General features: G+C 37.2%; 1 protein-coding gene across 1 annotated transcript; it reads left to right on the top strand.

Moving 5' to 3' along the window:
* The first annotated feature begins 908 nt into the window (after nucleotides 1-908).
* On the top strand, nucleotides 909-21,659 carry LOC139948937 (uncharacterized). The gene is made up of 2 exons (XM_071947310.1): nucleotides 909-1,045; nucleotides 17,141-21,659. The coding sequence occupies exon 2, from the start codon at nucleotides 17,158-17,160 to the stop codon at nucleotides 21,058-21,060; it is 3,903 nt and encodes a 1,300-aa protein (XP_071803411.1). The 5' UTR covers nucleotides 909-1,045; nucleotides 17,141-17,157; the 3' UTR covers nucleotides 21,061-21,659.
* Nucleotides 21,660-22,778: the final 1,119 nt, after the last annotated feature.

The following is a 22,778-nucleotide window of genomic DNA, read 5'->3' as shown; positions in this document are numbered from 1 at the left end:
AGCGTTTGCAAAGTTCAAAATAAATAAACCTGGGAAATCGCTCCGGGATCTGGTAAGTTTTTGTTCTTTTTCTTCAATTTTTTTTTCTCAAAGGTGTTTTTACTTGAGTGTTCATTAGACATTGATTGAGGATTAAGTGTCATGATTTTTGAAAGTGTTAAAATTGGGGCAAATCTGGTGACTAGCTGTCGAAATTATACGTGTTGAACCAGATTGTCATTTGCCGATCAAAATAATCTCGTAACCCTCCGGCCTGGCGGCCGTCGGGTGGAGGGTTACGTTATCGCAACTAGTGCAGACATGGTTTCCCTGGAGATGACCCCCGACCCTGACAAGTTGCGTCATGCTCTATTTTTAACCGTGGGTGATACCTGACCTAAGAGTTTTAACAAGAGACGTCAAGGAATCTTTGGTCAGGGGACCAGACTAGGTGTTTGATTATCCGACCTCAACGGCTGCATGGAAAGTTAACCAGGGTTGCTTGAGAGTCAGTGGGTCAAAGGAGGGCGCTTTTAAAAGAGCTTTGCACACATTTCGCCAAATGGGAGGGGGGTGGGGGACACATAATCTACTGCCCCACCGACGTATCAGTGGAAAGTAAAGCGTATACCAAAGATAACATTATACCATAACGGGGCTCTCGACGTCTACATCTCACAAACATGTCATGTAAATTCGTGTTTTTACTTTTGAATTAACAAACTGTTTCTTCACAATGATGCACTTAATATGTAGCAAGACCCCCCCCCCCCCCACATTCGCAACAATGGTTTGATCCGTTCACCTAGATTGTTATCTCACAGCAATTTTGCTGTGTTTTCAGTTGAAACAAAAACAAAGCTTGATAACAGGAATTTCCCGGCCGAGATTTCGCAACAAATCATTTGGGGGCGGGCGTATATAAAGTGGAAGCTGAGGTGTAGACCACACATAAACAGCTTTACCTGCAACGTCTGAACTTCAACTCTCACATCTATAAATTGTTTAACTCACATTGTATCCAGTACTAGCTTTTCAAGATATTACTGGTGACGGGGTGGATACGGTGAGTACAAACGTTTTAAGCACTCAGGTGAAATAGCTTTGAAAGATTAAATTGATTCATTTTTGTATAGACCACAAAACTAACCTGTGGTTTATTATGAAGCTGTAATGATACTCTCCCACTAGGGAGAATAATATGCTAGCGAATGTGCTTACGAACGGAAATATTTTACGATCGCGCATACTTTGCAACATTCGCCACAAATTCGTTACATTCTCCACCTCCTTACGAAGATCGTTCAACTTATGCTGCTCTCACACGGCAAATATGCTAGGAATCAATTGACACTCGCTCAAACTTCGCAACACTCGCCGTGTCTTCGTAAGCGTTGGTAACAAATGCGAAACATTTTCAAATTATTCCCAACCTCCTTACGAAGATCAGTCAATTTAGAAACCGGTTTATAAATTTCAGCGAATGTTGCGAAGACGGTCATTCGCCGTCGATTTTCGTAAGATTTGTAACATTGGTAAAGCGTACGTAAGCGTTGGCAACATTCGTAAAGGCATTGGCAAGCATTGGTAAGCATTCGTATTAATTCGTAAGATATTGGTAAGGAGAGGGCCGACCGAGGACGATCGAGGGGTGAGACCGAGATGAAAATATTCACTATTCAACCGCCATTTTGGACGAACTCAACGCGAAATTCAAACGTTCATCTTCGCAAGAACATTCGCCACTCTGTGAGAGCAGTTTAACGAAGCGCTTCCTAAATTCCGCGAATGTTGTGAAGACGGTAATTCGCCATCGATTTTCGTAAGCATTGGTAAGCCATTGGTACTGATGGTAATGCGTGCGTATCATGCTTAAGATATTAGTAAGGAGAGGTTTAAGGACGACCGAGAACATTTTCAATATCAAATCGCAACTTTTTGGCGAACTCATCGCGAATTTCAAATATACATATTCGCAAGAATATTCGCCCAAGTGTGAGAGTAGCATAATCTACCATTCTTGTTTCCGAATTCCGCATTACGTGAGTCACTCAGACCCAAGTTTGTTTTGAGAAATGAGTAGAAAGTCTCCTGTCAAAACAACTAGTAATAATTATTATTTTAAATAATGAGTTGCTTTCCAACAATAAGGATATCACAGAAGCTTTCAATCAACTAAAGCATTTTGTTCTATAGGTGACGCTACCTCTGATTCAGTTCCAAGGTCAATACAACGATTTTCACTATGCTAGCTTAGCTACTTCGCTAACCGGTTTGTTTTATCTTAAACGAAATTGTTACCATTGGTAACAAAAATCAGAATATATCGCTGTAAGTTATTAGAAACGTGCATGCAATGTAGAACGCTATCTTTCTTGATTCTAAAAAAATCTCACTCCGAGTCAGTATGGTTTTCGTTCTGGTAGGTCGACGGTTCACGCTATGATTTTTATAATAATCTCTCAGCCTCTATTAATAATAATCCCTCGTAAATTTCTTAAAGTGTATTCTTAGACATTAAAAAAGCTTTTGACCTTGTTAATCCACCTGTCTTACTGAGTAAATTGAAGCATTACGGTTTTACGTAAATGTTGTTCTTAGAAAAGTTCCTTCCAATGTGTTTCAAAATGGATAAAAGTGCTTTGGGAAAACCAAGTTAGCAAGGTGTATAATAACATTTCCAAAGCTAACTACATTATCAATAGGACTAACATTACTTAAGTTTGAGACAAAGTTTAGCAATTTAATGTACATTTAGGTTAACTATCATTAAAATGTTGAATCTTTGCGTGGGGTGGCATGATTAAAGTTTACCCCTCTTTTATTCAAGGCTTATTACGTTGCCAAAAAGTATTCACAATGCTTGCCATGTCAGGTATAATGCGCACACTACTCCTCTCTGTTCTAAACATAATATTCTGAAAGTGAAAATTTACAATGTACAAATAGCAACTCATTAATTGGATTAGCTGCATAATTTAATTCAAGATTGTTTAAGCAATCTCAATCTTTTTCCTTTGAAACTAGACTAATCACTTTTGCTCCACATAGACGAGACAGTCCCCTTCATGCTTTTTGTATTATTATTAGAGTTGGCGTTGCTTCATCAAATTATCGCTTTACTTTTCCAATCATTAGGTGTTCGGGCCAACAGCCCGAAACACCTCTTATTTTTTAGGTGTTCGGGTATTGAACCCGAACACCTCTTATTTTTGTTCGTTTTTTTTTAATTAGGTGTTCGTGCCAACAGCCCGGAACACCTCTTATTTTTGTTCGTTTTTTGTTTCTTTTTAGGTGTTCGGGCCAACAGCCCGGAACACCTCTTATTTTTGTTCGTTTTTTTTTCTTTTTAGGTGTTCGGGTATTGAACCCGAACACCTCTTATTTTTGTTCGTTTTTTTTTTAATTAGGTGTTCGGACTCGAGTCCGAAGACCTCTTGTTTTTGTTCGTTTTTTAGGTGTTCGGACTCGAGTCCGAAGACCTCTTGTTTTTGTTCGGTTTTTAGGTGTTCGGGCCAACAGCCCGGAACACCTCTTATTTTTGTTCGTTTTTTTTTCTTTTTAGGTGTTCGGGCCAACAGCCCGGAACACCTCTTATTTTTGTTCGTTTTTTTTTCTTTTTAGGTGTTCGGGTATTGAACCCGAACACCTCTTATTTTTGCTCGTTTTTTTTTAATTAGGTGTTCGGACTCGAGTCCGAAGACCTCTTGTTTTTGTTCGTTTTTTAGGTGTTCGGACTCGAGTCCGAAGACCTCTTGTTTTTGTTCGTTTTTTTTAAGGTGTTCGGACTCGAGTCCGAAGACCTCTTGTTTTTGTTCGGTTTTTTTTTTTTTCTTTTCTTTTTTTTTACTTCGTCTTCTTCTCCGTGGTTTTTGTCCGCTAACAAAGACAAACTTGCTAAGCTCACATAAACTTGAAACTTCACACATAGTTGACCCCTCCTTCCGTTCGTACCGGAAGGTCAAAGTTTGCAATTGTATATTTTTCTTCAAAAATACATGTCTGTCCCTTGCCCTCTAACAAAAGCACACTTTCTAAACCTGTATGAACTTCTAACTTCACACATAGTTAGATATTTATCAGGAGAAGAAACCGTTTGAGTTACGTCACGATGACGTCATCAATTCTTGAATTATGAATTTTCAAAGTTTATTATTTCAAAAAATCATAACTTTTGATCTACATGATGGGTTGTTACAATCGACACATCATCGGAAAGTTCGTTAAAAACTCCGTAAATGCCTCGCAGACATGATCCCATTTTGATCTCGTCTTCTGGTTCAAAATCGAGTTTGAAAATACATAATTTCATGTATAAAGAACTACGAAATTTCCCCATTGGTTGTGCGTAACACGTGTGTCGTACACGTGTAGTGTATTAGGCATCATTTATTTGGTGGCATGCTGCCAAGTTTATTGTACTCTGTGCCATAGCGTGATATGCATAGAGCTATATAGCTCTATTATTTAGAGCTGTATAGCTCTATTTATGCAGAACGCTGCGAAAATGATTTCCTCTCAATCTTCGGCGTCAAATTGTTCAAATGTTAACCCTTCTGATGGCTTAGTGGTCAATGTGGAATTGAAGACGAAGTTTTGCTGAGATGGCCACCTACTTCAGTGATTCATGGGACTTTTAATTATGTGAGAAAACAACAGTACAAAATGACGAACATTGGTCATGTTTTGGTTAAACACCGAGAAGAATAGAGACGTTGCATCGATCGACCACTCCCCCCGGGTGAAGGGCGTTTTGGGCCCACGGAATTCACGTCAGTATTACAATATCTATTACTCCTTGAACTTAGCATAATCATCAATTGTTTTGATTATTTGTTAAAACAACTATCCAAGTTATTCTGATTTAAATACTTTGAAGAAAAAAAATCTCTGGAATAACATAAGCCCTTTTAAACTTTCTCTAGTAGGAAAGGACGTTACGTAAACTAATCTATTTCTACATCCATGCACAGACATGGATGTTACAATACAAAACATTCAAAGAAAACAGAATGGTTAAAGTATAAGGCCCAAGCAATTAGGAGTGGTCTTGCTAAAATAAACTGCCGGATTAAACAAAACTTTAGTACAAACAAATAAATGAAACAATCCAGATTGTCATCTTCTTCTTCTCTTCGTCCCTTGTCCTCGAACAAAAGCACACTTCCCAAACTCGTATGAACTTGAAACTTCGCACATAGTTAGATATGCATTAGGAGTGGAATAATGTGTTAGTTAGGTCATGATGACGGCATCCATTCTTGAGTTATAAAAATTCAAAGTTTATTATTTCAAAAAGTCATTATTTTTGATCTACGTGATGGATTCTTACAATCGATACATAATCGGAAAGGTCGCTAAAGACTCCGTAAAGGCCTCGCAGACATGACCCCATTTTTACCTTGTCTTCTGGTTCAAATCAGATTTTTTGTGTATTTTCGTCAAAAATACATTTTTTGTTTTGACTACTACCGTACTGCGTTGATCACACCGGTTCTCGTCCGATCAGTGAAGTTAAGCAACCTCGAGCCCGGTCAGTACTTGGATGGGAAACCCGCTAAACCAGTTGTTGATGTGTTTTTTTTTTTTTTACTTCTTTTTAAAAATATTATATCAGCTTCGTTTATAGTCTGTTTTTAAGGCGTTTTCAATAAACATTTCCCATTCGTTTAGTTAGTCTCTTCTCCAGTCGTCATCATTCATAAGTTCCTATGTCCTCAACCACAAAAGCTATTTTGACAATCTATACATCATATGAAAGGGGTTTACGTACTTCACAAAAATGGATATGTTGGTGACCTTTTTTTGACCTTTTGACCTTTCTAAACCGGAAGTGCATGTACAATGCTTTGAAAAGGCCTGTTTTCATAGGTTTTTCCTTTGATAATTGTCCACCAGGGTGTATTTTTGTACTCCCGGAAGCCGAACACCTTGTTTTTGTTAGAACAAAAACTTGAGTCTAGTTTTTTTTTTTTTTTTACTTCGTCTTCTTCTCCGTGGTTTTTGTCCGCTAACAAAGACATACTTGCTAAGCTCACATAAACTTGAAACTTCACACATAGTTAGATATTCATTAGTAGATGAAACCGTTTTAGTTTCGTCATGATGACGTCATCAGGTGTCGAATTACAAGGTTTTTAGGTTCAAAAAGTGACCATTTGCTTTTCGCTATATGTCTTCAAATCTTATAGTTATGATATTCATAATTACGCATCTGATAGATCAAGACTGGGACTACATTTGAAAAGTTAACGTCAAAATCGTATGACCCCTTCTTCTGTTCGTACCGGAAGGTCAAAGTTTGCAATTGTATATTTTTCTTCAAAAATACATCTCCGTCCCTTGCCCTCTAACAAAAGCACACTTCCCAAACCTGTATGAACTTCTAACTTCACACATAGTTATATATTTATCAGGAGAAGAAACCGTTTGAGTTACGTCACGATGACGTCATCAATTCTTGAGTTATGAATTTTCAAAGTTTATTATTTAAAAAAAATCATAACTTTTGATCTACATGATGGGTTGTTACAATCGACACATCATCGGAAAGTTCGTTAAAAACTCCGTAAATGCCTCGCAGACATGATCCCATTTTGATCTCGTCTTCTGGTTCAAAATCGAGTTTGAAAATTCATAATTTCATGTATAAAGAACTACGAAATTTCCCCATTGGTTGTGCGTAACACGTGTGTCGTACACGTGTAGTGTATAAGGCATCATTTATTTGGTGGCATGCTGCCAAGTTTATTGTACTCTGTGCCATAGCGTGATATGCATACAGCTATATAGCTCTATTATTTAGAGCTGTATAGCTCTATTTATGCAGAACGCTGCGAAAACGATTTCCTCTCAATCTTCGGCGTCAAATTGTTCAAATGTTACCCTTCTGATGGCTTAGTGGTCAATGTGGAATTGAAGACGAAGTTTCGCTGAGATGGCCACCTACTTCAGTGATTCATGGGACTTTTAATTATGTGAGAAAACAACAGTACAAAATGACGAACATTGGTCATGTTTTGGTTAAACACCGAGAAGAATAGAGACGTTACATCGATCGACCACTCCCCCCGGGTGAAGGGCGTTTTGGGCCCACGGAATTCACGTCAGTATTACAATATCTATTACTTCTTGAACTTAGCATAACCATCAATTGTTTTGATTATTTGTTAAAACAACTATCCAAGTTATTCTGAGTTAAATAGTTTGAAGAAAAATTAAAATCTCTGAAATAACATAAGCCCTTTTAAACTTTCTCTAGTAGGAAAGGACGTTACGTAAACTAATCTATCCATGCACAGACATGGATGTTACAAAACATTCAAAGAAAACAGAATGGTTAAAGTATAGGGCCCAAGGAATTAGGAGTGGTCTTGCTAAAATAAACTGCCGGATTAAAGAAAACTTTAGTACAAACAAATAAATAAAACAATCCAGATTTTCATCTTCTTCTTCTCTTCGTCCCTTGTCCTCGAACAAAAGCACACTTCCCAAACTCGTATGAACTTGAAACTTCGCACATAGTTAGATATGCATTAGGAGTGGAATTATGTGTTAGTTAGGTCATGATGACGGCATCCATTCTTGAGTTATAAAAATTCAAAGTTTATTATTTCAAAACATCATTATTTTTGATCCACGTGATGGATTCTTACAATCGATACATAATCGGAAAGGTCGTTAAAAACTCCGTAAAGCCCTCGCAGACATGACCCATTTTTACCTTGTCTTCTGGTTCAAATCAGATTTTTTGTGTATTTTCGTCAAAAATACAATTTTTGTTTTGACTACTACCGTACTGCGTTGATCACACCGGTTCTCGTCCGATCAGTGAAGTTAAGCAACATCGGGCCCGGTCAGTACTTGGATGGGAAACCCGCTAAACCAGTTGTTGATGTTGTTGTTGTTGTTTTTTTTTACTTCTTTTTTTAAAATATTATATCAGCTTCGTTTATAGTCTGTTTTCAATGCGTTTTCAATAAACATTTCCCTTTCGTTTAGTTAGTCTCTTCTCCAGTCGTCATCATTCATAAGTTCCTATGTCCTCAACCACAAAAGCTATTTTGACAATCTAGACATCATATGAAAGGGGTTAATGTACTTCATAAAAATGGATATGTTGGTGATCTTTTTTTGACCTTTTGACCTTTCTAAACCGGAAGTGCATGTAAAATGCTTTGAAAAGGCCTATTTTCTTGGGTTTTTCCTTTGATAATTGTCCTCCAGGGTGTATTTTTGTACTCCCGGAAGCCGAACACCTTGTTTTTGTTAGAACAAAAACTTGAGTCTAGTTTTTTTTTTTTTTTTACTTCGTCTTCTTCTCCGTGGTTTTTGTCCGCTTACAAAGACATACTTGCTAAGCTCACATAAACTTGAAACTTCACACATAGTTAGATATTCATTAGTAGATGAAACCGTTTTAGTTTCGTCATGATGACGTCATCAGGTGTCGAATTACAAGGTTTTTAGGTTCAAAAAGTGACCATTTGCTTTTCGCTATATGTCTTCGAATTTTACAGTTATGATATTCATAATTACGCATCTGATAGATCAAGACTGGGACTACATTTGAAAAGTTAAAGTCAAAATCGTATGACCCCTCCTTCCGTTCGTACCGGAAGGTCAAAGTTTGCAATTGTATATTTTTCTTCAAAAATACATCTCCGTCCCTTGCCCTCTAACAAAAGCACACTTCCCAAACCTGTATGAACTTCTAACTTCACACATAGTTATATATTTATCAGGAGAAGAAACCGTTTGAGTAACGTCACGATGACGTCATCAATTCTTGAGTTATGATCCCATTTTGATCCCGTCTTCTGGTTCAAAATCGAGTTTGAAAATTCATAATTTCATGTATAAAGAACTACGAAATTTCCCCATTGGTTGTGCGTAACACGTGTGTCGTACACGTGTAGTGTATTAGGCATAATTTATTTGGTGGCATGCTGCCAAGTTTGTTGTACTCTGTGCCATAGCGTGATATGCATAGAGCTATATAGCTATGCAGAACGCTTCGAAAACGATTTCATTTCAATCTTCAGCGTCAAATTGTTCAAATGTTACCCTTCTGATGGCTTAGTGGTCAATGTGGAATTGAAGACGAAGTTTCGCTGAGATGGCTACCTACTTCAGTGATTCATGGGACTTTTAATTATGTGAGAAAACAACAGTACAAAATGACGAACATTGGTCATGTTTTGGTTACACACCGAGAAGAATAGAGACGTTACATCGATCGACCACTCCCCCCGGGTGAAGGGCGTTTTGGGCCCTCGGAATTCACGTCAGTATTACGATATCTATTACTTCTTGAACTTAGCATAATCATCAATTGTTTTGATTATTTGTTAAAACAACTATCTAAGTTATTTTGAGTTAAATATTTTGAAGAAAAAATATCTCTGAAATAACATAAGCCCTTTCAAACTTTCTCTAGTAGGAAAGGACGTTACGTAACCTAATCTATTTCTACCTCCATGCACAGACATGGATGTTACAATACAAAACATTCAAAGAAAACAGAATGGTTAAAGCATAAGGCCAAAGCAATTAGGAGTGGTCTTGCTAAAATATACTGCCGGATTAAACAAAACTTTAGTACAAACAAATCAATAAAAGTCAGCACATAGTTAGATATGCATTAGGAGTGGAATAATGTGTTAGTTAGGTCATGATGACGTCATCCATTCTTGAGTAATAAAAATTCAAACTATTATTTCAAAAAATCATTATTTTTGATCCACGTTTTTTTTTTTTTTACTTCTTTTTTAAAATATTATAAATAGAGCGCGAAAAAGCTTCATGAAGAATAGTCTTCGTTCAAGGCGGTTAAAACATACATGCCCCTTACAGTCTTTTCTTCAGTCGTCAGTCAATATTTCCTAAGTTCATATTTCCTAAACTACATAAGCTATTTTGACAATCTGTACATCATATGAAAGGGCTTTACGTACTTGACAGAAATGGATATGTTGGTGAACTTTCGTTGACCTTTTGACCTGTTTAAACGGGAAGTGACTGTGAAATGATTTGAAAGGGCGTGGTTTATTGTCTTTTAGGTCGAAATAAACATCCTTTGATGCTTTACCATCACAGCATACAAGTCTGGCAAAGGTCTGGTTTAAAACAAATATTACCGATGACGTCACCAAACATACACTTTTACTAGATGACGTAATCATGTGGTTTTGACAGTTTTTGTAATTTGAATAATTTATTACAAATCTTGAGAACAAAGCAAGGTGTAATATTTGTTTTTTAATCCAGGCTTTTACTCCCGGAAACCGAACACCTTGAGTTTGTTCACAAACTCTCAATCTCTAGTTCTTCATACTTCTTCTTCTTCTTCTTCTCAGCGTCCCTTGTCCGCTAACAAAAGCGCCTTTTCTAAACTCGTATGAACCTGAAACTTCACACATAGTTAGCGATTTATTAGGAGAAGAAACCGTGTGAGTTACGTCATGATGACGTCATCAATTCTTGAGTTATGAATATTAAAAGTTTATTAAATCAAAAAATCATAACTTTTGATCTACATGAGGGATTCTTACAATCGAAACATCATCGGAATCGTCATTAAAAATTCCGTAAACGCCCCACAGACATGACCCCATTTTGATGTTGTCTTCCGGCTCAAAAGAGAGGTTGAAAAATTCGAAATTCAAGTCTAAAGATCAACGTAAATCCCTATTGGTATGTGCATAAACATTGCACGTATGCATACACACAACGTGTAGTGTATTAGCGGTGCAGCAGAGTCACGCTCCAGTGATCATCCATAGAGCGCGAAAAGGCTTCATGAAGAATAGTCTTCGTTCAAGGCGGTTAAAACATACATGCCCCTTACAGTCTTTTCTACAGTCGTCAATATTTCCTAAGTTTATATAACCTAAACTACATAAGCTATTTTGACAATCTATACATCATATGAAAGGGCTTTACGTACTTTACAGAAATGGATATGTTGGTGAACTTTCGTTGACCTTTTGACCTGTTTAAACCGGAAGTGACTGTGAAATTATTTGAAAGGGCATTGTTTATTGCCTTTTAGGTTGAAATATACATCCTTTGATGCTTTACCATCACAGCATACAAGTCTGGCAAAGGTCTGGTTTGAAACAAATATTACCGATGACGTCACCAAACATACACTTTTACTAGATGACGTAATCATGTTGTTTTGACAGTTTTTGCAATTTGAATCATTTATTACAAATCTTGAGAACAAAGCAAGGTGTAATATTTGTTTTTTAATCCAGGCTTTTACTCCCGGAAACCGAACACCTTGAGTTTGTTCACAAACTCTCAATCTCTAGTTTACATATTTTTTTCCTATTGGACCTAGAGAAGATTTTCTTAATGTTCCTAAGAAGCGCTTGATTAAAAACATTATGACTTTTATTTAAGAGTCAGTTCAGGTAAATAGTTGACATACTTGCTCACGGTCAAAAAATGATTTTTTTTTATACTTTGTTTGTGGAAGGGCCTTGGGGTGCAAGTAAACAAAATTGCATTTTCAATTCTATATATAGCCCGTTGCCATGGTTACGGCTCATTTTGTTTTTTGGCCATTTTAGGCCGATTTTGGGGTCTGAAAAACTGGTTTTTAGCTCATATTTACAACTACACCCAACCAAAATGCAACATTATTTCAAATAACCTTTTATATCACTACAAAGTATCATCCTTGGCCTTCCTTGAGGAAAAAATTTATTGCTTTAAATAACACCCTTGTGCTATTTTTGCATTATGCATTACAGTATGTTTTTAGAACTTGCAAAATCGACATTTTTACCCTATTTTTGGACCCCAAAATGTCAACTTGCCAGGGGTCTCAGAAAATTTCCCTTTCGGCTGTGATTAGGGCCAACAGTGGTCTTTCAATATCTGGTGTCAAAAACTTGGGCAATTGTATCCTGTTGTGACAGTACTGCCTCAAAACTAGACTTTTTTCCCCAAAACATGAAAAATGCCTTCTTAAGGGTCTTTTCACATAATATCGAAAAACGTGTCCACGGTAAAAAAAAAAAGAATATTTTTCATTTTTGTGTGGATGGTAGGATGGTAGGGACTTGGGGTCCAAATAAACAACATTTACATTTCAAATCATAATATAACACGTTGCCATGGTAACAGTTCATGTGTGGTTAGGCCACTTGAGGCTGATCTTGGGGTATGAAAAACTGTTTTTTTAAGTTAATATTTACAACTCCACCCCACCAAAAAACAAAATTATTTCATAAAACCTTTTACATCACTACAAAGTATCATCCTTGGCTTTACTTGAGACAACAAAATATTGCTATAAATTTCACCCTTGTGCTATTTTTAGAACGTGCATAACAGTATGTTTTTAGAACCTGCAAAATCAACATTTTTACCATATTTTTTGCCCTCAAAATTTCATTTTTTTCAGGGGTCTTAGAATATTTTCCTTTCGGTTTTAATCTGGGCCAAAATTTGTCTTTTTTATTTCTGGTAAGAAAAACTTGGCAAGTGTATCCTGATGTTTACAGTACTGTCTCAAAAATAGACTTTTTTCCTCAAACAGAAAAATGCATTTTGAATTGTTTTTTCTTCATATTGAATTTCTAACATTAAAAAGTAATAATTCTATCAATCTTGCAGCTTTTCCTTAGCACTTAGTGGATTACCCAACATTGATCAGGAACTGTTGATGACCTTAATTTTACAATTTGCCCGGCCTAGCCCCAATCATATTTCTTGACATTGCATAAAACAATGTTTTGTGAATACGCCTCTTTTTGTGAAAGTGTTCCCTTTCGGTTGTTATTGGTGTTTTCATGTCTTCTGGGTAGAAACACTGTGTTTATTGTATCCTGTTGTGACTGATCATGCCTTAAGTATAGTAATTTTTCCAAAAACAATGCATGCTTGTTAAAAATCTGGCACTGTTTCCATGCCCTTTGAGTAATGAATACAAAGTTTTTATTTAAACATAATGGTATCCAACCAAACCACAACCAATGCTTTGCCATTGAGAGTTCTTGATTTGGCTACTTTACCTATTGTACAGGTATGATTCCCATTGCAAGTAGAGTGCGATGAGCATTCTTTACAAGTTCTCTTTAATACAGGGCCTACTCTCCTTGGTCCCTGCCTGCTACCAAATGTAAAACTTTTCTTAGAGATAGAGATCATAAACAATGTAGTTTCTGTGCTTGCGGCAGATGGTTTGGAGCATCCAATCATGTCCAACACAAACGTGGGAAATTAAAAAGCCCGCTTAAAAGTGTTGGAAAAGTTTGCCAAGATCTTATTAAAAACAATGATACTAACGATTTGCAAGATGAGCGTAAGAGATTATTTAAAAGAAACACGTTGCCTGGGATCGGTTAAGCTGGTCTTTGAAATGCGTTTGTAACGGTTTGTTTTAAAATGCATGGTTAGAAAGATGTTTTGAGTGATACTTGTGTGGATCATTATATTCTACTTTTAACATATCTTTCTAATCATATGCATTTTTTAATAAACGTTTACAAACGCTTTTCAAATACCAACTCGACCGATCCAAGGCAACGTGTTCCTTTAATGAAACAACATTGAAAGAAGTTGTAAAAACTTGCACCTGCTGAACATAAATAAGTAAGATGCATTTGCAGTGACAAAAGTGTATTCAGGCTAGTTTGATATTTTTTCCATTCACTATCTTACTAATTCATAATTATTATATATGTCTCTGAGAATGATCAACAAAAAAACATTGAATTGTTTATCACGTTAAATAAACCAACTCTTTTATTGTTTGCAACAGTACAATTGAAAGGAACCCCACCATAAATGGGGGAACTGCTTACAGAAGGCCAAAGCAGGTGAATGGCCATTTAGCCCTTTAGTCCCTGCACCGCCCGAGCTTGCAGTAAATTACTGGAATCATAGTTCAAATTTTAAAAGATAGCCATGGCTTAATGTGTATGCACAATTTTTTACCCTTTCGGTAATATTTGTATAAAAGTTCTCATGGGAACAATAAATGCCTCTCATTAAACGACTACGGTAATTTTTATGGCGAATATTTTTGTGCACGGATAAAATGAACACAATAGCTTTTCAAGGCTTTTTTCTGGCTCAATGCTCATACTGATTAAATGCGAAGGCGTTAATTTTTTACAATATCATAAATGATGAACAGTTTCCTGTTTACTAATGAGCGTTTTATTTTTCGTAAGAGCTAAATTATTTCATCATCATTAGCTTCGACAAGTCAACTGTGAAGGGAGAATTAATAACGATCTATAACAACTAGATATATTAACAAATGCGTAGACCTACTAATGACTATCGAGTTTTCTTTTGATGTTCCTTTTTTTCTACAAACACAAGCTAGCGAGGTTTCCTCGTACCGCATACAGTGTATCGCTATAATGCGGCTGGGCGGTACATCGGCTAAATGGTTAGATACTTTGGATACAGTACTTGCTCACTTTTAGAGCCTCTTTGTTCTGATTGGGATGAAAATGTTTAGTTTGGTAGCGGGCAGGGGACCAAGAAGACTGTTATAAGGCCATGTAAAGACAAGAACAGTAAAGAATGCTCATCGCACTACTTCTCTTCTTGAAATGTGAATCATACCTGTACAACTAGGTAAAGTAGTTATGACAAAACAAGAACTCAGTGGCTTAAAGAGCATGGAAACAGTGCCATATTCTTTTAACAAGCATGCTCATTTTTGTTTTTTATCAATTCAAACTAAGGGATAACTTCAAAATGCATTTTTATTGTTTTTGGAAAAATTACCATTTTTGAGGCAGAAGTGTCACAACAGGATACAATAAACCAAAGTGTTTCTCCCCAGTAGACATGCAAACCATAATGATTGATAGCCCAATCAAAACAAAAAGGGAAATATTCTGAGAACCAATAAAACATTAAAGATAGTACAAACTTTCTTAATGTGCAAGGGGAATTAAAAAATGTGACTTTCAAAAAAGAGGCGCTGTTCACAAAACTGTTATTTTATTTTATGCAATGTCAAGAAACATGATTGGGCCAGGGCCGGAGTGGGGCAAATTATAAGATTTAGGTCATCAACAAGTCCTGATCCATGTTTGGTAATGCACTAAACCTACAAAGTGCTTATAAAAAGCTGCCAGATTGATGGAATTATAGCTAACTTCTTCATGTTATAAATTCAAAATGAAGCAAATATTTCAAAATGCATTTCTCTATGTTTTCGGGGAAAAGGGTCTATTTTTGAGACAGTTCTGTTACATCAGGATACAATTGCCCGAGTTTTTCTTACCAGAAATAAAAAGACAAATTATGGCCCTGATCAAAACCGAAAGGAAAATATTCTGAGACCCCTGAAAAAATGGAATTTTGAGGGCAACAAATATGGTAAAAATGTTGATTTTGCAAGCTCTAAAAACATACTGTAATGCACGTTCTTAAAATAGCACAAGGGTGAAATTTATAGCAATATTTTTTTGTCTCAAGTAAAGCCAAGGATGATACTTTGTAGTGATGTAAAAGGTTTTATGAAATATTTTTGTTTTTTGGTGGGGTGGAGTTGTAAATATTAACTTTAAAAAACAGTTTTTCATTCCCCAATATCGGCCCAAAGTGGCCTAAACACAAATGAACTGTTACCTTGGCAACGTGTTATATTATGATTTGAAATGTTAATGTTGTTTATTTGGACCCCAAGTCCCTACCATCCACAAAGTATAAAAAAAATATTCCTTTTCTTTTACCATGGACACGTATGTCGATATTATGTGAAAAGACCCTTAAAAAGGCATTTTTCATGTTTTGGGGAAAAAAGTCTAGTTTTGAGGCAGTACTGGCCCAACAGGATACAATTGCCCAAGTTTTTGACACCAGATATGGAAAGACCAATGTTGGTCCTAATCACAGACGAAAGGGAAATTTTCTGAGACCCCTGGCAAGTTGACATTTTGGGGTCCAAAAATAGGGTAAAAATGTCGATTTTGCAAGTTCTAAAAACATACTGTAATGCATGATGCAAAAATAGCACAAGGGTGATATTTAAAGCAATAATTTTTTTTCTCAAGGAAGGCCAAGGATGATACTTTGTAGTGATATAAAAGGTTTTTTGAATTAATATTGCATTTTGGTGGGGTGGAGTTGTAAATATGAGCTAAAAAGCAGTTTTTCAGACCCAAAAATCGACCTAAAATGGCAAAAAATTAAAATGAGCCGTAACCATGGCAACGGGCTATATATAGAATTGAAAATGCAATTTTGTTTACTTGCACCCCAAGGCCCTTCCACCCACAAAGTATAAAAAAAAATCATTTTTTGACCGTGAGCAAGTATGTCAACTATTTACCTGAACTGACTCTTAAGTAAGTATAAAGACTTTCTATGTACTAATTTGACTTGTAACACTTACGTGGAAGCTAAAAAAACAACTCTAGCACCACAATTTGAACGGTCATCATCTTTACGTCAACGGAAAATGCACTAAAGACTTAACCACACAGTGTGACCCTAATTAATTTTAATTAACTTTCGGTTACGTTTAAAAATAAAAAAGGCTTCTGAACTACTCAATAGACTTTCACAATCTATCTGGGAAAAAACATAACAACTTAAAAAACCGCAAACCAAATAAATTTATATTGATACCTCACCATGCAATGCCTCAAATCCTATAAACTTACGCAAAGCGTAAACCTATTTGACCTTTTTTACAATTTAAGCCAAAAGTTGATGTTTATTTAGTGAAAACACAACTACTGGGCCAAACGTTGAATTGTTCCCGCTGTTATTAGGTTTTCTCAAGAATTAAGTCAAACATTGAGTTACAAATCACTCTTTACTGTACAATTTGCACAACAAAAAAATCGTCAGCTGTTTATTTATTTATTTATTTATTCATTTAAAGATATTTATACAGGATTGAAAAAAAATCAGCACAGAGCTTGTGTCAAGAAAACTCTCAACGTCCAGCTGTTCATGTTACGGTATAAATATTCACGTGCCCCAAGTTTCGTGTTCTTGCTTAAACTGAGGACAAAGAGTTTTTCGCAAAAAAAAACTCCATTGACATTGTTCTTGATGTAAAAAGTATTATGTCGGTATGAGAAAAATGGCATATTATTCGATCCACCAAACCCACTAAAATAATCTATTGTTTTTGACGGACAAAATATCTGCATTTCTATTTTTGCAGGCTTGGTCGTCACCATCATGACAGCGGAGATCTCGAGGACACTTGAGCTTCCGGCATTGGGTCGACCAATGCAGCTCGGAATGCTGTATGATTGCCGCAGTGACACTCCTATACCAGGAATTACGCTATGGGATCCAACGATATTACACAATGATCGCGACGTCTTTCTGAAGCCTGAGACACAGTCCAGCATCATCTCATCGGATGGAGTGAAAGACAAAACATCCGCCCTGAAAATCGAAGCAGAATTGAAGGCAAGTTTCTTATGCGGTTTAGTTGACGTGCACGGAGCAGCCAAGTACCTCAATGACACAAGAGCATCGGCGCGCCAATCTCGTCTGACTCTGCATTACGAAACAACTACAAGGTTTGAACAGTTAACAATGAAACATTTTGGAAGACACAATGTTCAGCACACCGAAGTCTTTGATCAAGGTACTGCAACTCATGTTGTAACGGGTATATTGTATGGGGCAAAAGCATTTTTTGTGTTTGACAGGGACTGTACAAATGAGGAAAAGATTAAGAATGTACAGGGAATATTAAAGGCTTTAGTAGAGAAGATACCTTTACTTCCAATTGGAGGGGTTGGATCAGTCACGCTCAGTGATCGAGAACAAAAAGAACAGACAAACATACGTTGTACATTTCACGGTGATTTTACCCTGGGAGCAAATCCATCAAATTTTGAAGAGGCTATCGAGGTATACAAGCAGTTGCCAACTTTGTTGGGTAAGGATGGAGAAAATGCCGTACCCATGCGGGTTTGGCTTTACCCCTTAGTTAAGTTAGACGACAGGTCTGCCAAATTGGTCCGAGAAATTAGCGTTAATCTTATCAGCGATTCTCAAAAGATTCTTGAGGGGTTGGACCAAATGCAGGTTAAATGTGATGACACTAAGACGCAACAAATATGTACAGATTTTCCTCAATTTGTAGATAATATTGCTAATCTGAAAGAACTGCTCCTCCGTAAGAAGTTGTCCTTCAGACAATTTCTAGCTCAAGTGCTGCCCAAAATTCGCGGAGGAAGTGTTCAAGAAAGTAAACTTCATCAAGCTGTAGTTGATTTTGAACAATGTCCGTTCAATTTGAAACAGGTTGATGATTGGCTAAGTAGCAAAGGGAACGAGATGGGTGTTGTAGAGGCTTATGTGCAATCGTTTAAAGGGATTCAAATCGTCAGCTCTCGTGCAGATCTCAATGCAATAATTAGGAACCCTCTGACTGAGTATATTGTCTGCTTTGCATTTCCTTGTATTGGACATAAAGATGAGTACCTAACTGTACTGTCCCTATGTCTCAAGTCTGACGAGGCAGAATCATACATTCCGGTAAAGGGGTGGTTTGATGACGTGTCGGCATCCAAGGATGTTAGGAGATATGCCAAAAGCTTTGTTGAGTTTTACAAGACGAACTCAACGAACCCGGACACCATCTTCGCGGTGTCAGGGTTTGACGATGGTGATGAAACTACTGTTGGTGGGTCAATGTTTCTGTACGAGCATGGGGTTCTAACAACAAAGACCTTTGAACCACCAGGTAGTCCAGTTAAACTCAAAGTGTCTGGAAAGTCTCATGATTCAGTTTCCCTTAAATGGCAATCACCGAGTCACGGTGTACGAGTGTTGAAGCACTACGTAGTCAAATACAGGGAGGTAGCAGTTCCACAACCGGACTCAACTGATTGGATAGAGGTGCAGACAGATGGAGCCGAAGGATATGTTACTGTATTCAGTTTAAGCCCATTCACTTCCTATGAGTTTAAGGTTGTATCTATTTGTCAAGCCGGGGTAAGTCGGGCTAGTGAAACAACCTCGGCTAAAACCTACCCTACAAGTCCACCGACACAGCTTAGGAAGCATCAATCATCAAAAAGCACTATTTCCATCGTATGGAGCAAACCATCTCAAATTGGCAAAGGTCTAATCATCAACAACTATTTGGTCAAATACAGACCTGCTTCTGGCCCTTCTGAAAGCAAAGTTCACGAGGAAGTAAATACCAGCGATCAGTCGTGTGCTTTTACAGTTAATGATCTGCATTCTAATACTCGATATGAGTTTTTGGTATCTGCTATATGTAGCGGTTCAGTAAATGGTGCAGAAAGCGACTCGATTGAAGTACTCACCGGTTTGTCTCAGAAGACTGAGAGATACGCACATCAAATTGCCAAGAAATCGAGGGTACTTTCCAAAGGTTGTGTGGCAACGGGCGAACCAGAAACTTTACAGCTTCCCTTGAACAAATTACGTTTGAAATCTAATGCTATGTACCGTAGTTACAGCTTTGGTAGGAAGTCTGGGACCTGTCCGAGTCAGCACAAAGTCATCATGGTAGTTGGTGCTACAGGTGCCGGGAAAAGCACATTAATCAATGGCATGGTTAACTACATCTTACAAGTTGAGTGGGAAGATGGGTTTCGATTTAAGATTGTTGATGACCAAGCAGATGGGACCTCTAGGTCACAAGCACACAGTCAAACACAGATCATAACATCATATACCATACACAGAAACACAAACCACAATATCCTTTACACATTGACGATCATCGACACTCCTGGATTTGGAGACACTAGAGGTATCGAGAGAGACAGAGCCATCATCGACCAAATCCGAGATTTCTTCTCTCATTCCGACACTCATCAGGTAGACCACATCGATGGAATAGGCTTTGTCGCCCAAGCTTCACTAGCACGTCTAACCCATACCCAGAAATACGTCTTTGATTCCATCCTGTCTGTCTTTGGTAAAGACATCTCGCCAAACATTCTACTTCTGGTTACATTCGCAGATGGCCAAAAACCTCCACTTATTGCAGCAGTCCGAGAAGCAGGTATTCCTTTAAACGATGTAATATTCAAATTCAACAACTCTGCCCTTTTTGCAAACACTAAGGTAGAGTCAGCAGGGTCGGGTGTTGACGATTTCTGCGCTGGTGCATCTGAAGGGGGTGACGATACTAACAATTTTGACAAGATGTGTTGGAGGATGGGGTTTCACAGTATGATGAAATTCTTCCTCGCTCTCGGTCAGCTTGACCCACGAAGCCTGTCTCTCACTAAGGAAGTCCTTGATCAGAGAAAACGCTTGGAGGTTTCTCTTGAAGGGCTACAGCCTCAGATCAAAATGGGCGTTTGTAAAATTGAAGAGCTTCGTCGAGAGCATCAGATATTGGAGCAACATGAAAAAAACATCGAGGCAAACAAAGACTTCTGTTTCGAATTAGACGTCCAGAGAAGCAGACAAAAAGACATATCAGGCACCGGGAACTTCATCACAAACTGCATGTCATGTCATTTTACATGCCACTACCCGTGTGCCATTGCCAATGACAAGGAAAAACGTAATTGCTATGCAATGACCGATGGTGTGTGCCGTGTCTGTCCAGGTAAATGCATCTGGAACGTTCACTTCAATCAAAAGTATGAGTTTGAATATTACACAAAGAAGGAAACACGAAAATACACCGACGTTGAGAAGCGTTACAAGAACGCAAAGGGCAACAAGCTCACCGTGGAGCAGGTGATTTGCAAACAACAACAAGAGTTCCTAGACCTACAGAAATGCGTGTTCGTCCTAATTACTCAATCGCACGAATGTCTAAAACGTCTTGAGGAGATAGCTTTGAAGCAAAACCCTCTGAGCACGGTTGAGTATGTTGACTTGATGATCGAGTCAGAGAAGATAGAAGCTAAACCTGGCTGGCCATCCAGGGTGGGGGCACTTCAGGGTATCCGAAAACAGGCAGACATTTTGAGTGAAGTTGCAAAAGGCGAATATGATCCTTTTGAAAACTATAAAAAGGAGCTCCAAACGACAAAAGGAAATGGTTGGTTCAACTTCAGCTTGCCAAGCATGCAAAACTTGGCAAAGTTTATGCAACCCACAGCAAAAAAACAAAGAGACAAATACTAAATAACTCAGCATCATTCCTTCTTGAACCATCTGCCAGACCCGTGAGAAATTTTCAGATCTTGCGACCTTGTTCTGAAGTATACTTTCAGTCTCCTGATCGACCAGCCAGCTCATACAGATGTATAAAAACGTCACCGTTTTTGACATTCTTTAAGGTTGTTCTGTCCCTTTTTGAACTGACAGAAGGTCAAGAACGCGAATGTTTGTCCCTCAGCCTTTTTCACTTGAAGTTGCACTGTGTGGTGACGTGTTTGATTTCTGCGGGTTCAACAAGTTTTACTTTGGAGATTTCTCTTCAGTTATAGATTGAGAACATTTGTAATTGACTTCACTATGCTAAATCGTCGCAAACTATGTGTGGGTTGGTACCATTAGATTGTTCTTCCTTCTTGATTTGACAATGTTGATAAGTTCATGCTTTGTAGATTAGTTGGCAGTTGTGTCTTTGTGGAGACTTAAAAGATTCGTAAATTTGAGAAACATAGAGCCAGTTGTAGACCTGTGCTTAGTTCAGGTGTTTTTAGTTCCCAATATACATATTTTGTTGCAAACTTGTACATGGAATTTGAGTGATTCGACTAACCACATTTCTTATACATTTTACACCATATAAGGGTGAATACGTTTTGACTTGAACATTTAACATTACATTATTGTCTTGTGAAATGTTTAAGTCTTTGTAAGACTGATTCTAATTGGATTTTTTGTCGCAAGTTTTGTTTTCTTCTTTTCCATTTGAACATGTTTGGACTAACTTTTTTTTAGGTGTGGGTGTTCATACTAGTCTTCATAGGTCAATTATTTAGACTAATATTCTAGTCGCATTTCAACAGCCAATATTTTGTGTGTGTAAATAATTCCATCGAAGTTTTTGCCAGACAAAAAAAATAAAAAATGCTTCCACCTTATTAAACTTAATTGTCGCGGGTTAATTTTATTGTATAATTTGTAAAGGTATAAAGGAATAAATCAGTCAAAATGGTTTCAAAAACAAACAAAGGTGTAATTTCCTTTTCGTACAAGACCAATGATAATGTTACCATAACATTAAGTTAATGACATTTGAAGGGACCTTAAAGGCAGTGGACACTATTGTTAATTACTCAAAACAATTGTTAGCATAAAAACTTACTTGGTAACAAGCAATGGAGAGCTGTTGAAACGTCTGCCTTTGAAGTAACGTAATTTTCGAGAAAGTATTAAATTTCCACGAATTTAATTTTGAGACCTCAGATTTAATTTTTGAGTTCCCAAAATCAAACATTAGAAAGCACATAACTTCGTGTATCAAGGTTGCTATTTCTTTCATCATTATTTGGCAACTTTGAGATACACCAAGTGAGAAGACTGGTCTTTGACAGTTACTGAAGGTGTCCATTGTCTTTAAATCACAAGCTTTCATGTATTTTAACATGATTATAATTGCTTTATCTTGAAGAGAACAATTTCCCACCATTTTATAAGTGTATTAAGCTCCGGCTAACCTCTTTTTAACAAATTTGTTTGTATTTTAAAAGTGGCTTCAATAGGTTACTCATAGTATTGTGTATACATGTTACATTTGCTAGACGGTTTTGTAGTGGGATATACTGATTAAGAATACATTTTTCTATGAGAATTTATTTCAACGCATAGTGTGTGTAAGTTTGTATTTGGAAAACCTTGTCTTAGTGAATATTCAGTGGCTATTATCATATGGGAAATATTTGTTTATGTGT

The sequence above is a fragment of the Asterias amurensis genome, chromosome 16 (assembly GCF_032118995.1).
Source record: "Asterias amurensis chromosome 16, ASM3211899v1".
NCBI lineage: Eukaryota > Metazoa > Echinodermata > Asteroidea > Forcipulatida > Asteriidae > Asterias > Asterias amurensis.
This window is presented reverse-complemented; position numbering and strand designations above follow the sequence as displayed.

Bases quoted from the DNA above. Each gene is read 5' to 3' on its own strand.
- LOC139948937 (XM_071947310.1), top strand. From the start codon at position 17,158: ATGACAGCGGAGATCTCGAGGACACTTGAGCTTCCGGCATTGGGTCGA.